General features: G+C 36.7%; 3 protein-coding genes across 4 annotated transcripts in view; 2 read left to right on the forward strand and 1 right to left on the reverse strand.

Annotated features, from left to right (window-relative positions):
• Nucleotides 1-3,713, reverse strand: part of LOC107701680 (ubiquitin carboxyl-terminal hydrolase 12A) — an 8,762-nt gene extending 5,049 nt beyond the window's left edge. Inside the window, exons 1-4 of the mRNA XM_016503741.1 lie at nt 3,598-3,713; nt 2,347-2,427; nt 2,030-2,243; nt 3-37 (exon numbers count right to left, since the gene is read on the reverse strand). Of these exons, the coding sequence (XP_016359227.1) occupies nt 3-37; nt 2,030-2,243; nt 2,347-2,427; nt 3,598-3,645 (378 nt within the window). The 5' untranslated portion in view covers nt 3,646-3,713. The remainder of the gene's footprint in view (nt 1-2; nt 38-2,029; nt 2,244-2,346; nt 2,428-3,597) is intronic.
• Nucleotides 3,714-4,458: 745 nt separating this feature from the next.
• On the forward strand, nt 4,459-7,419 carry LOC107701647 (60S ribosomal protein L21-like). Its single transcript, XM_016503684.1, has 6 exons — nt 4,459-4,548; nt 5,218-5,296; nt 5,389-5,450; nt 5,531-5,643; nt 6,887-7,037; nt 7,296-7,419. The coding sequence occupies exons 2-6, from the start codon at nt 5,230-5,232 to the stop codon at nt 7,383-7,385; spliced, it is 483 nt and encodes a 160-aa protein (XP_016359170.1). The 5' UTR covers nt 4,459-4,548; nt 5,218-5,229; the 3' UTR covers nt 7,386-7,419.
• Nucleotides 7,420-13,910: 6,491 nt separating this feature from the next.
• On the forward strand, nt 13,911-16,336 carry LOC107701648 (transcription factor IIIA-like). 2 transcript variants are annotated; one of them, XM_016503687.1, is made up of 9 exons: nt 13,911-14,110; nt 14,225-14,316; nt 14,758-14,854; nt 14,947-15,035; nt 15,120-15,193; nt 15,280-15,363; nt 15,444-15,676; nt 15,798-15,851; nt 15,921-16,336. In XM_016503687.1, exons 1-9 carry the CDS (start codon nt 13,994-13,996, stop codon nt 16,050-16,052), a joined length of 972 nt encoding a protein of 323 aa, XP_016359173.1. In that variant the 5' UTR covers nt 13,911-13,993; the 3' UTR covers nt 16,053-16,336. The 2 variants fall into 2 exon arrangements, with proteins under 2 accessions (XP_016359173.1, XP_016359172.1); XM_016503686.1 differs by having other exon boundaries at nt 14,222-14,316; nt 15,921-16,233.
• Nucleotides 16,337-16,745: the final 409 nt, after the last annotated feature.

Here is a 16,745-nt window from a genome sequence, read left to right on the forward strand (position 1 = left end):
TCGTGTGCATCTTGTTGTATGTAGTTATCAAACAGTTCTGTGGGTGACAGAGAAAGAATGTTGCATAAAATATCAAAAGTAATCATGCCTTTATGAATCCAATGTGTTTTTCTGGCCAATAAAAACTAGGCTACTTAACTAAATTCAATCTTTAAAATGTACATTTCTAATTTACTTGCTTCATCTAGATTATTGCCGCCTTCAAGTCAGAAACATCATAATTATGAGTTACATGAATGTTGAATGTGTCAACAACTAAGATGGTGGAAAATACCTCTGAAGTTGATGGTTTTGCGATTATATTTCAATTATAGTGCTGCATTTCAAAAATATGAAGTTTTTGTGGTAACACTTTACAAAAAGGTTCCATTTGTTAACATGCACTAACAATGAAAAATACTTAAAGTATTTATTCATCTCAGTTCATGTTCATTTCAACATTTACTAATACATTATTAAAATCAATGGTTGTGTATCTGTTCATTTTATTGGTAAAACTTTACAATAAGATCACATTAGTTAATGCACTAACAATGACCAACACATTTGTTACAGTATTTATTAGTCTTTGTTAAAGGGTCATGAAACCCCCCCGTTTCAGCACTGGTTAGTTCTCACCACAGTTTTAAAAAATGCTAAAAAAGTGGGTGTGGTGCGCAGCGGAGCGGAGGAGGGGGAAGAGGGGAGACAGACAACACACACAGCTTCGCGTTCAGACAGTTTAATTTAGCTCCCATCGAGTTAAAAACACAAATAAATGCACAGCCATTTGCACTCTGCATCGAAAACATATATATATGAATACGCTGTTGCACCTCTGAGAACTTTTAAGGCTTATTCTGCTGCGTTTATATAAGCCTTTTGACCGGTTGTGTCACAGAGCTGTAAAAACGGTTATGCTCACCAAGTGAATGAATCGCGTTTATGCCAAACTCTTATTACAAAGCAAAAACAAACACTCTGCTTTGATCCATGAACGTTTCTCTCAGTTAATGTGCGCGATGTCATCTCACAATCTGAAGCGTCTGTCATAGCAACGTATTTAATACATTTTATATTTTAAAATATATTTATATTATAATAGGCTTATATTATCTAATAAAGGTTATATTATCTAAATCAAATCAATTAGAATGAAAGTTAAAGGTTAAGCTTATTTAAAAAAAAAAAATCTATGCGATTCATTAAAAAAACCCCGATCCATTCAATGCTCTCTCATGCAGGTTTAAATTAATAATAAAAAAATAAAAAATAACAATAAAAAACTCATCAAATAAAAATGTTGAACTGTTTTTGTAAGACGATGACATCACTGCCCATGGACCAACAGCTCCGATACTTTTACTCAGGCAAATGAGTAGTCTTCCTAGACGTGCTTTGAAGGAAGCGCTGCAGGACCCCTTCATTCTCTTTCCGTAGTTAATAAAACAACTGTTAGTTCATGTTAGCTCAAGTCCATTAAACAATATTTAAACAGATACAACTTTTTATTTAATTAAGGTATTAGTAAATGTTGAAATTAACATTAACTTCAAATGAGATTAATACATGTTTTAGAAATAGTTTTCATTGTTAGTTAGTTTATGGTTAAAAAATACTTGAACAATTGCTCGATTGTACTGAATTCCTCATTGTTAGTTAATTTTATTTATAATGCATGACCTAACGGGACCGTATTGTAAAGTCTTAGCCGTTTTGTATACGAGAAAGCTTATAGTTAAATAATTTCTAGCTAATGATTCATTCATGGTTTGCTTTATGCAAATTAATTTATTATTTGTTAAGATACTATGCATAAATTATATAGATTGTGTAAGTGTGATGCAGGTGTACTGGTACAACAGAATAAAAATAGTTTTTTGCTGTTGTTCATTGTTTATTTAGTCATTTTGTTTCCTTCAATGCACTGTAAGAACAACTTCTTGGGCTTGTACATCAGTTTCTGACCAAAAACTAGCATCTAAATTCACAGTAAAGCCGAGAATTCAACTGAACTCGAAAACAATCCCTTCCTGCTCGTGTTCCTTACCATTCTCTTTCCGTAGTCTTGTGATGAACTTCTTCGGGGGTATCACGCCAACCTTCCTCTTCTGGTTGGCTATACTGTGGAACAGGTCGGCCAGGCAGGTGAGCAGGTTCTCCTTGCGACGCGGCTGGCTCCTGTACGCGAGGATCTTCTCCCGGAACGGCCGGCAGAAGTACAGAGCCTGGAGCACAGAGTTACAGTAGCAGGTGTTTCCAAACTGTGGATCGAAACACAGAACACACACACTGACTCCAGAGCATAACAAAAAACACGCTGGTTGAAGGAGAAAATGGGAGACAGCAGGGAATGTCTTTGCTTACGTTGACCAAACCGAAGTAATGCTCGTTGACAGGGAACTGCTCCGAGCCGATCTCTTTCTCCAAAGCGGAGGCATTGGCGCCCTGAAACAGAACAGGTGAACAGCTGTTCAGGCATTTACAGCTGCATGCCATTGGATAGAGAGTCCTTTAAATTACCACGGTAACCACAGTTTCTACCACATACAGTTACTGTTACTACAATACAACGATGGTAAGTTGGTTTTAGCCACCACTTTCTTCATTAAATAAATAAATAAAATGACTAATTAATCTTACATTTTTAGACGGAGATACCATTTTAATTAACTGTGGGTTTGCAGTATTAACTATAATTTTACTAATTTACGACTGTGGCAGACACTATGGTTAACCATAGTAAACTGTAGAAGGCGTCTGATACATCCGAGACACATTTGATAAGATTACAACGTCCAATGATTGAAAATTAGTGCTTTAAAATTGCAATATCACAAAAAAAAAAAACACGTAAATGTGAACCTAAAACAACCCAATGAAAACATACAGAACATTATGAGGTAAAACTACATTAGCACTCATTAGCATTTCACTGCCGTCACTTTTACATTTAAAAACGCCAAATTCAATGGAAAAAAATGTAATTAACATTTACAACGCAAATAAAGCAGATGATATATGGAGGAACACACTGGGTACGGAGATGCAGAGAGGGGATGGGACCATGAAATCACGATGTGACCGCACTGGCCACAGCTTAGCACTGAAGCTCAGGTGCACGGAACGCATTTTACATCGTCATGATGCTCACGTTTGCCATAAGTTACCCAACACAATGCTCGTCTGAATGCTTGCACTCATTTATTACACATAAATAACAATCGGAGATTATTTAGATGTCACTGTCTCGCGCTTATTAAGCACATCTCGCGATCAGAACCCGTGCTGATTGACAGTTCAGCTCAGTTAGCAGATCTCTGCTTTGCTGCCTTCAGCAAATCCTATAAGGAAGGACGGGCGAATTTAAAAGCCTAACGTTGTGTTATGAAGACAATACGGCCGTGTCGTCTATCTACCAAATAACAGTAATTATTTAGGCCCAAGGCAAAATTCATAGCAAGCACACAGTTGGATAAAGACAGCTCGCAACTGCAGCAGAGGAAAACTGGCAACCCAAGGAGTCCGATTGACTGAACTAATGCAGCACCCGACCCTTTACAATATCATGCGTGTACTGACGTCCAATTATCCGTGATTGAAGTGATATTTACTCACCATGGTACAAAAAGAGGCAAATTTGGAAACTGTCATTAGGATTTCCATTCGCCCAGCGCCATCTTCCACCCAATCACCGCGCGGAGGCGAAGAAGAGGAGTCCCCGTGAGGACAGACTGCGTCCCTGGCCCTGCCAGAGGGAAATCCGCGGGGTCTTAGTGCCTTTAAAAAATGAATAAAGTAAAATATAAAATTGAGTAATACATGTCAGTAATTTGAATAAAATAATAAGTGCAATATACAACAGAAAAATAAACTTTCAGGAAGACATTACTGAACATTAGTACAAATAATTAGTAAACTAGTTTTTTTATTTTTTATTTGAGTGCATATTCAGTTCAGCAGAGAGTTTGTAGAATCATTTTTTTTTTATTTATATCAGGATTTATTTAATTAATTTATTTTTTATTTGAGGAAATAAATTAAGAGTTTTCATTAACCTGTTTCAAGTTTTTTTTTAAATGTAAATCTACAATTAGAGAGCTTATATATATATATATATATATATATATATATATATATACGCTAATTTATGGCAAAACGTATTTAATACATTTTATATTTTAAAATATATTTATATTATAATAGGCTTATATTATCTAATAAAGGTTATATTATCTAAATCAAATCAATTAGAATGAAAGTTAAAGGTTAAGCTTATTTAAAAAAAAAAAATCTATGCGATTCATTAAAAAAACCCCGATCCATTCAATGCTCTCTCATGCAGGTTTAAATTAATAATAAAAAAATAAAAAATAACAATAAAAAACTCATCAAATAAAAATGTTGAACTGTTTTTGTAAGACGATGACATCACTGCCCATGGACCAACAGCTCCGATACTTTTACTCAGGCAAATGAGTAGTCTTCCTAGACGTGCTTTGAAGGAAGCGCTGCAGGACCCCTTCATTCTCTTTCCGCCGTACCCGCCATATTGCGAGCTACCGGGGGGTAAGATGTGCTCCAGACATTATGTATTAAATCGGTAGTTACATAGCTGTCGTTGAGCAAAAGTGGCACACAAAGCGGCCAAAAAATACCTTACCTGGCAATGCATCGAAATTAAGGCCGCATGCGCGCTGCTGGATGCCGTAAAGAGTAAAACAGTCAAGCTGGAGCGTGTCCCATCCATGTGGGCCATTCGTGTACAGGCTGTGCGAGAGTCGTGAAGATAAAAATAAAGACGTGTTTTTCCTGTATTCTCGTACGATGTATTAAGAACACAAACAGTTGCAGGATGTCACTTCTGTTCGGTCCTTTATTCAATGGTGTCGATGTATTTCTTGATCATGAACTAATGTTTGTTAGAGCTGTAACGATCTTTTGTCAGAAAGACTTGTCTTGATGTGTTTTGAGTCATAATTTAAGTGTCCATAACTATTTATTCTTCATCACCATTGGAATAAATGCAGTGTATCATCTAAAGCTATGTACATTTTCATGATGTCATTTTGTTGAATCATATTGTACAGTTAGTAATGACCAAAGGCTCTAAGCCAAGTAATAGAGCCTCTAATATTGTAGTTGGATATTAAGCATAGTTCAGTGAAGTGTTTGAGAACTTTTTTTCTTCTTCTAGAAGTTGGTTGTCTAACTTTATTTTGTGTCTTTTGCACTCAGTAATCAGGCATCATGACAAACACCAGAGGCAAGAGGAGGGGGACCAGGTATATGTTTGCCAGGCCCTTCCGCAAGCATGGTGGGTTCACTTGAATCGTACTGTACTTTACATGCACAAACATATTGTTATAAAACTTTTTATACCTGACATGGCTTTTCATTCTACAACAGGCCCAATCCCTCTGTCCACCTACATGCGCATCTACAAGAAGGGTGATATTGTGGACATCAAGGTAAGATTTATTAAATGAAAGATTTGTTACAGTAAAAAAAATTGTCAAGAATAATTTATTTGAAATAAATTTTTATCCAGGGCACAGGAACCATTCAGAAGGGCATGCCTCATAAATGCTACCATGGCAAAACAGGACGTATTTATAATGTTACACAGCATGCTGTAGGCATCATTGTCAACAAGCAAGTCAAGTAAGTACCGCTTTGAACATGACATGATCTATACTTTGATTAAAATGGATAAAACAAATATTTCAATACTTTTTCTCGCAATTATATCATTGGGTTAAGTATAGGCGACTGTATATAAATTGCGGGCATCAGAGAGCCGCTATTGAAACCGCTTTCGATTGCTCGCTCTCATTATACTTCAACTTTTGAGATTCGCGATCACAAGGACTCTATACTATGGAGCGGCAGTAGGCTACTTACCACACATTTGACAAGGTTAGATGTTTGTCATTGGTGCTCAGGATCTACAAATCATTTGCCATCGTCCTATCAGACATTTCTCCTTACTCTGTGTATGTGGTAAGTGAACTTTCATGTACTGTAATGCAACAGGCTACCGCTAGCAAGCGGCTAAGCTTTTAGTGGCTCCGTATAACGTGTTATTTGTTTCATGCTTCTGGCACACCCCTAACCCCGCCCCCCGATGTCATCATCCATCACGATGTTTCACTGCAGACATCGTCCGATGCCAATTTGGTAGACATCGCCCAACCCTAGTAATAATGCAACTCACTCTAGTTGGTGATAGCTGGAGGTTGTTACACCAGTCAAACAAGTACAGAAACCACTTGGTTAGTGTTTAGTTACAAAGTTAAGTTCTGAATTAAAATCCTTGGAAGCACAAATGAAAAATACCTAATGTAAACTTTTCTTTGTTTTTTATTTTTAAAGAACAGTATTTATTAATAACTTGAAGGGGTCCTATTATGCTTTATCACTTTTTCAACTTTAGTTAGTCTGTAATGCTGCTGTTTGAGCATAAAAAAGATCTGCGACGTTAGAAAGCTCAAAGTCCAATTCAAAAGGAGATACTTTATTTAACAGAAATCACTTTTCAAAAACTACAACGAACGACTCGTTTGGACTACAACGCATATTTTCCGGGATTTGTGAGCCTAACCTACCAGGTAAAAGAAATTTTTACATAAATTGAAGGTCACTTTGACTACACATCGTTTTGAATTATCAATATAAATGAAGGTTCTTAATGTGTAATGCCCCAGATTCACTTTGCCATTAGGGCCGTCCAGTGCCCTAAGTGGTCATTGATGTGGGCGAGAGCAGTCATCATTATGCACCCTGGACAGGCACATTAATGCCTTTGCCAGATTGTCAATATGGAAACATGCCGCTCATGGATAAATCTTGTAAATGTGCAACGATTCTTGTCTTTTAAGTGACCAATTATTGTTTTTACTTTTAGGGGCAAGATCCTGGCTAAGAGAATTAATGTGCGTATCGAGCATGTTAAGCACTCAATGAGCAGAGACAGCTTCCTGAAGCGCGTTAAGGAGAACGAGAAGAAGAAATTGGAGGCCAAGAAGCAGGGCACCTGGTTTGAGCTGAAACGCCAGGTAGAAGATAATTTAGTGTTTATTGGTTTCTGTCTTGGATGTTAAATGTCAACATGCATGCATTTCATTGTAATCCCTGATGTAAATTTCATGTTGGGATATGCCAAACAGTTATTTGAAGTAAAACTAAGACATGGACCATTATGATATTTAATTTACTTGATTGGTTAAAATGGCACTGTGTATAACACACTATTATAACACATCTGGCTTATGTTCTTTCCTTGTGGTCTTGATGTATCTTTATCTTGTTTTCAGCCTGCTGCTCCACGGCCAGCACACTTTGTCAGCACCAAGAACAACGAGCCTCAGCTCCTGGAGCCCATCCCCTACGAGTTTATGGCATAAATCTGCTGACCAAAATAAAGATCTTTGAACCATATGCTGCTAGTTTGGAACTCTTTCTTTAACTGTTGTTCAAGTGTACTTACACTGTGTGAATGAATTTGAGCTGTGTTTTTGAGATGATATAAATTGACAGTGACATGCTATAAGAGTACTATAAGAAACATGTCATAATACACAGTTCTGTTACTTCAGTCCATTTATGTGATAAAGCTATTATAGAACTGTAGGTGCATGTTTTTCATAAAGGACCATAGTTTTAGTTATTTCAGATTATAATTTCCAGATCACAGCTCAGTAGAGAATGTAAGCATTGTTCAAACATATCTAAACTTTTTACATAAATTTGCAGCTCACAATTCTATGTGTTGCATATTTGATTGAAAAATGTAACCTAGATATGTTTCAAAATCATTTTTTCAACCTGTCCTGTCGATGGTACTTTTTTTCCTTCAGAAAGACTTCCATTTAAAAAAATGGTGCTAGCCACTGCCTGTTCTGTTCAAGGATATTCCAATATTAGGAAGATTTCTTTACTTTGCCATGTATAGGAACAAGCTTTCCAATTTCTCTTGCTTTTAAGCCATATGAATATGGTGCTTGCCAAGGTTTTGTACTGTGTGTTCATGTCAAACATTGACCAAATATTTGGCCAAAAGATCCCAGCTTTCATCGTAAAATGTAATTTTAAAATGTTGTCACGTGTATTACAGCAATCTCCAAACATAATATAATTTTAGACTTTCTCAGAAATTTTAAGCTGCTCTCTCATACAGCCTAAAATCTGTGAAGTACAGGAAAAAGAGTTTGTGACTCTAGAAAATAGCAATGTACCTTTATAAAGTGTTGTAGCTAGACTTATGTTGAATTGCTCAATTTAGTAGAGCAGTCTGATATTCATACTGTCATTTACATCCATTCTGTTACAAAGAACTTGACATTATAGAAGGGGTTGCATTTCTTCCATTCTGTTCATAACCAGCTCCAGAGTTTGCCAAAATGTCCTGCTGTTAGCAGGTCTACATAACTGCTCTCACCTGTAGGTGCAGTGTTCACGTAATCACAAATGAACACAGGTGGGTTTAAAAAAGAGAAAAACATACCTTTATAAGTGTCATGATTCTAATCTCAAGGTGATTATACACCTTATGTTAAAACAAAGAAAATGGTGACTATTTCAGATTTCACTTAAAGAACAGCGGAATAAGAAAACACTTTCTGAAGGAACTTCATAATATTTGCCTTACTAGATCACAAGATCATTTCTGAAATGATTGTTGTGCTTAATTGTATGATAATTCACGTGAGCTGTCACTAGAGGGCAGCATTAGCCGTTGCCCTGACAGAATAAGCCTGAAAAGAGCCTTGGGTTAGAGCGCTGAAAGACATCATTGAACATTTTAATTGCATATCTCATTTAATTATTAGACTTTTGTTGCATAGATCATGACTGTGTATTTTTGTTGGCATCAAAATGATCAGACAGATATGAATTTTTGTAATATGGAATTTTGTATTAGCACATTATTGGCGAAATTTCAGACAAATCTCAGTCACTGTGTTCTTGACGGTGAGGAAAACATTATTATTACGGCAGAAACTCTAAACTATATCCACGTTATTATATATGTTCATCCATATTGGCAATACTGGCATTACAATGAAGTGATAAAACATTCACAAAAAAAGTAGCCTACTGCATTAATGACACAGTCCTGCATCTTGTCGGGAAAAAAATCTGCTGATTTTGAAAAAAGGCGAAATATTACCTAATTTGCTAATGCTGGGTTCAAAAATCTTTAAAAAAAAAACGTTCCATCAAATACATTTTTTTATTATTTTTTTTATTTCATATTTGTATCAAATTTAATGCACTTATCAACATAACAAGCAGTCAAACGTCTCAGTTTTAATGACAAAAATATTTATTCAAAATGTATCGTTCAACTTTCAATCTGCGAAGTGGAAGTGGGAAAAGTGGAAATCAGGCGTTCAGTGGAAATCAATGTGTTAAGAATGATTGATACCTGTGAGAATCAATGGGAATTGAACAAATAGTTGTAACCTGGCTTAAAGGAAGACAGAAATCATGTCTTTATGGCAGTTTATCTGGTGATTAAGGCCTAATACAAGACTTCGTCACCTTACAAATGGTTGTCGAAAGCAAAAATGCTACGAAATCCCCATTATATTTTGTAAGAGTAAAACAGCCACTTTTGGAATCAGCACCCAAAATTAGTAGAAACAAGTATTGGATTTCATTCAGTAAATATGATGCAGGGCAGTATTATTCAAAAATGACAATATAAAACAACAGGTTCACTAATATGAAAACGTCAAATAAGCTAGAAATTAAGGTATGTTCAAATTTTCTAAAGTGATGAGTCAAATTATAAGTAAACAACAAAACATGCTCACTCCTAAATATCAAAATTTGCAGATACATTGTCTGGTTTGTGGAGCATGAGCACTTGAATTGTTACTATTCTGGGCCTTTTGTGTGTGTGATGTTCTTTGTGTGATTTGGTGTATAAGTGAGGACCACCTCTATCTTTACTTGTGCTGTGTAATCAGAGTGGCTGAATGCCTGACTGCATATCTGACAAATATGTTATCTCATCCCACCTCAGTACTTCACCCAATATTTGCTTCAATTAGGGTCAGTTCCTGAGATACGCCGCAGCTGTGTGATTCGTATGAGAAACAGCTGTAATTCCATGATGTTCTCACATGCACGTCCTTTACTGCGTTTTTATTTTATGATATGTACACCACACTTCTGTGTTACAGTTGAAAAGCTTGATTTAGATTTAGCTGTATGGGGTAGAATCTGACCTTATTCCTTTTTTAGGCATGATCTATTCATTCTGTCCTCAGAGGACACACAGGTCTGGGAATTAGCCACAGTATTAGGATGGCACGCTGAGAGGTCATAGCATGACTGTGAGAATGTGTGAGGATGACTAGATAACCTCATTGTGTGCTGTGCCTATCCGTTGGCCCTGTTCCCTCTGATATCGTGCTGCTGTTAGATATTTGTAAGGATTGGGATGAAGGTGATGAGGTCTCACAGAGGTCATAATCAATAGTATCAATCAACAAGTGACATGCTGCCCTGGAATTGACCACTAGATGCCGAAAGTGCGAGTATGGCGGAGGAATTTTCATTAGTAATGAATTAACACTGACTATATGCCACTAAGACCGGATCTTTACATCAAACATAGCTTGTTATTGTGCCTAACTTTAAGGGCCCGGTGATGAGGGGAGCCCATGACTTTACACTGTTAATTTATATCCAATTAATTCAATCGAAAACACTACTGTAACATTTAAAATATCAGACAGAATTATATGTAACATAGCAAAGACAGGACAACATTATCACAATCTTTTATTTGGATTTAAATTATGCAATCAAATCCAAAGTTCTGTCATGAAACTCTAGATGGCGCAGGCCAATAGGGTCTAACTCAATATGTCATATTGACATCATTAATCACATGGCGCAGTTGATTGGTTTCTTTTCATGTCAGCAGCCTAGTGCTTGCTGCAGTTGTAGCACGCTTCAGAAACCCTCCAGCTCCACCTGTATAGATCTGCTACGGGGTGATTTCATGTTTGTTATATATGGGGGTTATTTTATATATGTTATATGTGCAACAGCAGTATTACTTACATGCTCACAGCAGCATGTCTGTGGATGTATTAGCAGTAGCAAGTCTTGATACTTGCTCTGCCGCAGCAGCAGCATAGCAGATCCATTCCGCTAAGACCAAACACATTAACATTGCCATGTACAGTGGGTACGGAAAGTATTCAGACCCCCTTAAATTTTTCACTCTTTGTTATATTGCAGCCATTTGCTAAAATCATTTAAGTTAATTTTTTTTTCCTCATTAATGTACACACAGCACTTGAAGGGGGTCTGAATACTTTCCGTACCCACTGTATATTACCACGCTTAACTCTCCGAGAGTTGTCATGACTGAACATAATTTATGTCAGTTTTACAAAACTCATCTAACTTCAGAAAGTCTGATTCATTGTAGTGAATCATTTCATCCTTAAATGTTTTCTCTGTCATATGTACGGAATGCAGAGTAAAGCTATTTAATCGATTTGTTCAAATGTTCCTCTGTCTCATATGTAACATTGGATAGTCCAATTAATTCTAGTGAATCAGTTGAACTGTCCTCTATCTCATATGTAACGTTGGATAATCTGATTCAATGAATCAGTTCTTTCAGACGGTCCTCTCTCATAATGTTGGATAGTCATTCTGTTTCATTTCACTGAAAATGGTTTGTTCGAAAGGTTCTGTCTTTCATATGTATTTTTGGATAGTCAGATTCATTCTAATCCTTTGGTTCGTTAGAACGGTCCTCTCTCTCATATGCACTCAGGAATAGTCTGTTTCTTTCTAGTGAATTGGTTGGTTCAGATGGATCATATAAATAAACAGTGATTCATCGATTTGAGTCTAATATATAACTTTGTTTGTAAATCGGTGTTTTGTCGTATTTAGTTTAAATGTACCTGTTTCATACCCTACTGTTCATTAATTTATTGTTTCCCCACTGTGTTTGTGCCAGAAAATACTGCTCTGATCAAATGATAAATTATATCATTGATAGTTATGTTTTTTATATATATATTAAATACCTTCAATACTTATCTACTTTTTTAGCTACTAGCGAAGCTTGACAAGCTACATATTAGCTTCCGCAACAATGCTGCAAGGCTCTGACTCATAGATTGAATTAAACAAAGTAAACAGAGGAGAGGTAAAGAGGAAAAAAGGGATAGAGCAAAGTGGGCTGAGGCAAGTCCTGAGGTCCTTAATCATACCTGTTTGACACTCAGAGATTTAGGCCATCAAGCAGCGCGGCAGCCGTATCGACTGCCCATGTTACACATTAACTTTCCTCTCTCAGCCAGGTAGACAAGCAAACACGACATACAGAGATAGTACAACTAGACATCATGTTGTCTTCTCCCAACACAGTCTCTAACTCTTTTTGAAATCCCCTAAAGTCTGTGAAATCATGGAGACTGGCTCAATTGGTAGACTGAAGGCATGACTCTCTAATCACCATCAACACACCGTTTTGGCTGTGAGCTGGTGTTTGTCATTTTGCTTGTTGGCTTATCAGGGCAGATCATGGCCAGTGAGATACAGAGGCAGCTTTATTGATCAGTCCCAAACATGGGAGGATTGGGACACTGCAAGACCGGATGATGTGAAGGAAGAGGCACAACGATGATCGTTGGGCAGGAATGTCTTCCGAACTTGATGTCAGATGGATAGAGTCTGGATGACTTTGATAGAGGGTACACTTTAATTTCTAAGCTGTTCACTGTGGATTATTTATAAGATTTTGGTTGTTTACCCTTGAATTCTTGTTGTTTACCCTGTGAATAATTAATATACAAAAGTTCTGGATCAGGTAATTCTAAGCTGAAGAGAGAGAAAAACAATACCCCTTTACCTCAGGATAAAGTGCAGCAAGCAGGAAATGAGAAATAGTTTACAGTGTGCAACACTAGTTTTGAAATAAAACATGATCACCTTGGGACACATAGGAGCAATCTTGACTGTAGTAAATCATACATATCAGTGGGCTGTTCTTGGATGCTGATAAACCACAATTAGAGCAGCAATTTCCATGTGTGTGTGTGTGTGATGAATGGAGCCAGGCAGTCTTTTAAACACCCTAGACAGACACATTCATACACAGACTTGAATGGAGCCACTTGACAGTTTAATATGCATATAAATCTCTGTCAGACAATTTCAAAGACCTTCAGTCCTGATCACAAGTCTGTGAAGGTGAGCAGTTGCTTAGTGTTTATCAGGTGTTATACCACGTGTGAATCACCATGGGAAATAAACAGCAGACCTGATGCTGGTTCATTTAGTAAAAAATAACCAGATGGAAATAGGAGAAATATATTCTGACAATATAATATAGTATTCTATAATATTTACATAATACAGAAACATGATAAATAGAACATTTATGAAAATAAAACACATATATTGAAACCATATCTAAAAGTTAAAAAAAAACAACAATACGAACTATAAAACAAATGTTAATTTGGTATATGTTCTATTATTTATTTATTTGCATTTAGATGTGTTTTCTATACACCCCCGACAATTTATTTTATATTTTTAATGTATTCTTGTTTGTTTCATTTCAAATTGATGGTTCTGATGATAGCAATAATAAAACATAACCACTGAGGTCCTGATATGTCACGCGTCTGTCATGTGACCATACAGGTAGCTCTATTCAAATCAGGAACAAGCCACGTCGACTTGTGAGAGCGCGACACTACAATTAGAGTCAAAAGCATTGAATAATTCGTACTGTATCTTTCATTAATAATAATAATACATACTAAAAATAATATGTAAGCTAATAGGATACCTAATAATTTCACGCCTTTGTTTTTGTCGCAAAAATTGCCAATACTCAATTCTCAATATACACAGTTGGTATGTTCCACTCACAATAAAACGAAGCTCAATGAAATTCCGGCGTTGTGGGCCGAACACCGACCTGCCACCATCCGACAGAAGCTGTTAATAATCGGCTAGAATGGGTGAAAGAATTAAACATCCGAATAAACATTTAATTTGTTCTTTCGCTGACTGTAAAGCGACGTTTTCAAAGCTGTGGAAGTTGGAAGCGCATTACTGCAGACACACGGGACTGGTGAGTGACTGCAATCAATAACTTAATCTTTTCTGGGTTTTAGATGGGCTACTCATCTAGTGTTCATATTAGTACTTAGTGGGTCTGATTTTTTTTAAAACAATTAATCAGAAGCCCTTTGTTTGTGGCGACTGCGAGAAGAGCTTTTGCACCCGTTACCAGCTCACCCGACATCAACTGAGCCACAGCGGGGAGAAACCCTACCTGTGAGTCCACTCACAAAAATCATTTGTTTACCTGAACTTGCTTATGATACATTTGAGTCGTTTTCGCTAATTTATCTATATAATTTATTTACTTATTGTACAACATATTTTAAATGTTTTGTGTGGAGTTGGGTGGCGAAAAACGAACTTTTATTTTTTGATGTTATGAGTGATCTGTATCATCATAATTGAATCGTTTACGCAACCGATTCACTGATTCGCATGTCGAACTATCACGCTCCCTCCTGGCAGAGCTAGTAAGCTGCCCTGACAGTATTTATGGGCATTACATGTTACCCAAAAGTCTGTCTAGGTAGGCAGCTCACTAGGTTGTCTGTCTAGGTAGGCAGCTCGCTAGGTTTTTATATGTAGTCACATATTACCCTTACTATGCCGCTTTTGTGCACATTTTTGCTGATCACCTGGTTTAAACTGGTCAAGGTGCTCAGTCACCGGGTGTTCAGATGCATTCTCCACACCTGGCAGCTTGAGGAATCATGTGGCTCATGCTCACCACCAAAAAGAAAGCTATTATGTGGTGAGTCACTTAAATTATTTATTTTTTCATAGTTTTATTCGTTCTAATGTTTCCTGTTTTTTTTTTTTAAATGTCTTGGCAATATTTTGTAGTGTAACCATGAAGGCTGTGGAAAGGAGTTCCGTAAGAAAAAGCAACTGAAGATTCACATCTGCGAGCACACAAATGAGTTGCCCTTTGAGTAAGTGTTGCTTTAGGGACTTTTTATGTGCTTTGTTTGGTGGCTTTTATATTATGACTGGTTATTCATGCTTTATTCTAACAGATGTGACTTTGAGGGATGCAATGACAAATTTGCTTCTTCTAAAGCTCTAAAACGACATTGGAAGATGCATGAAGGTATACATCAGGCAAAAACCTTTTCTCCCTTCCAAACAGTTGAGTTTAGGATTTTTAGATGCATAACTTTCCCTCCTAAATTTGAGGTTACCCATGTGGTGAGGAGTATTGTAACTTCAAAGGAAAAACTTGGTCAGAGTATCAGAAGCACAAAAAGACCGCACACAGAGGTACATGCTCAGTCATTTGGATAATTAATTTGAATGTAAGTTGCAAAATTCCCCTGGGCGTAATCGTATATTGTTTACAGTAACCTTGCCATGTGATCAATGCAAGAAGATGTTCCAGAATGCCTGGTTTTTGGAGAAGCACAAACAGTCTGTTCATTCTGGGCAGCGGTGCATGTTTAAATGTGCTAGAGAAGGCTGTGAAAAGAGCTACACCACAAACTTCAACCTCCAGAACCACATTCTGGTCTTCCATGAAGGGAAGTGTGACTTTGCCTGCCCTTTTGCAGGCTGTGGTAAAGCCTTTGCTATGGAGGTTAGCATTTTATTAATTTTTTTATTATTTAGGCGGAGTAATTTAAGTTCATAAAGGCACCCTCTTATTTATTTAATGTTTTTAACTAAAGGTGAATCTTTTTTTTTTTTTTTTCTTACAGGAAAGTCTGAAGAGGCATTTTGTGGTCCATAAGCCTCAGAAGACAAAACTACAGGTAAACTTGTGTGGCAGTTATGTTTAGTATGTGTTTCAATACATTATGTATCTAAATCTTCTCTTACAGAAGCCAAAAATCAAGCAGCGCAAACGCAAGAAGACGCCATCCAAAACCAAGTTGTCAGATGCCACTAAATTATCTAAGCATCTACAAAATGTGTCCTTGAACAAGACTGCATCAAAGAAGCAATTGCCTTAATTTTTTTTTTTTAATAGGACAATCCCTTTTGTCCCATAGTTTCCTCAGTTTAAGTTTTGTTCAGTTTATCGACCTAACATTTGAGTTTAGATCACTTTACAAAATAAATGGTCACTTCTGCAACTTTTGTTTTGTGGTGAATAAAGTTCATGATGGTGGAAAAGGAACAGTCTGTTGATGTTAACTTTCAAAGTCATCTTCTATTAAGCATGTGATCTATGAGCCAAACAAGAACTTAGTTGTAGTCAAGTGGTTAAGGTTGGACTGGTTAGCAGGACCGCATGACCTGGACCTTGATGTCAGATGCAGTTGTCAGAAATCTCTGAAACACTTTCAGTATTAAAAATTAAAAAAAATCTTCCTGGAAGTTTGAAATGTTTTGTTATAGTATGATTATAAACAAAAAGGGGACAGAGTTTTACTGTTTTCAGCAAATGAAAAGGGATTTGCTCACAAGCAGTTAAATGGGACTATAGAGGTTGTCAGGGACAATCGTCATCATGTGGAACAGAACTCAACTGCTCACTAGTGCACTTTGACAGCCTTTTTCTGCTCTAGACAAGTTAAAAGCTTTAAAAATTCACAAGGTGGTATTACCTGTGTATTTTATGCTGTAGAATAAAACATTAAAATATCCGGAGCTTGTGTGAAGCACAGACCTTATTTCAGGCATTTAAAAAAAATATAAAAATC

Source organism: Sinocyclocheilus anshuiensis, unplaced genomic scaffold, assembly GCF_001515605.1.
Source record: "Sinocyclocheilus anshuiensis isolate Anshui unplaced genomic scaffold, SAMN03320099.WGS_v1.1 scaffold1626, whole genome shotgun sequence".
In the NCBI taxonomy this organism is placed as follows: domain Eukaryota; kingdom Metazoa; phylum Chordata; class Actinopteri; order Cypriniformes; family Cyprinidae; genus Sinocyclocheilus; species Sinocyclocheilus anshuiensis.

What these genes read in the sequence shown, in the direction of transcription:
- LOC107701648 (XM_016503686.1), top strand. Translation starts at nt 13,994, where the DNA reads ATGGGTGAAAGAATTAAACATCCGAATAAACATTTAATTTGTTCTTTC. An exon ending in ACTGCAGACACACGGGACTG is followed by an intron (nt 14,111 to 14,221) that starts GTGAGTGACTGC and finishes ACAATTAATCAG; the next exon opens with AAGCCCTTTGTTTGTGGCGA. An exon ending in ACAAATGAGTTGCCCTTTGA is followed by an intron (nt 15,036 to 15,119) that starts GTAAGTGTTGCT and finishes TTATTCTAACAG; the next exon opens with ATGTGACTTTGAGGGATGCA.
- LOC107701647 (XM_016503684.1), top strand. Translation starts at nt 5,230, where the DNA reads ATGACAAACACCAGAGGCAAGAGGAGGGGGACCAGGTATATGTTTGCC. An exon ending in GTGATATTGTGGACATCAAG is followed by an intron (nt 5,451 to 5,530) that starts GTAAGATTTATT and finishes ATTTTTATCCAG; the next exon opens with GGCACAGGAACCATTCAGAA. An exon ending in ATTGTCAACAAGCAAGTCAA is followed by an intron (nt 5,644 to 6,886) that starts GTAAGTACCGCT and finishes TTTTACTTTTAG; the next exon opens with GGGCAAGATCCTGGCTAAGA.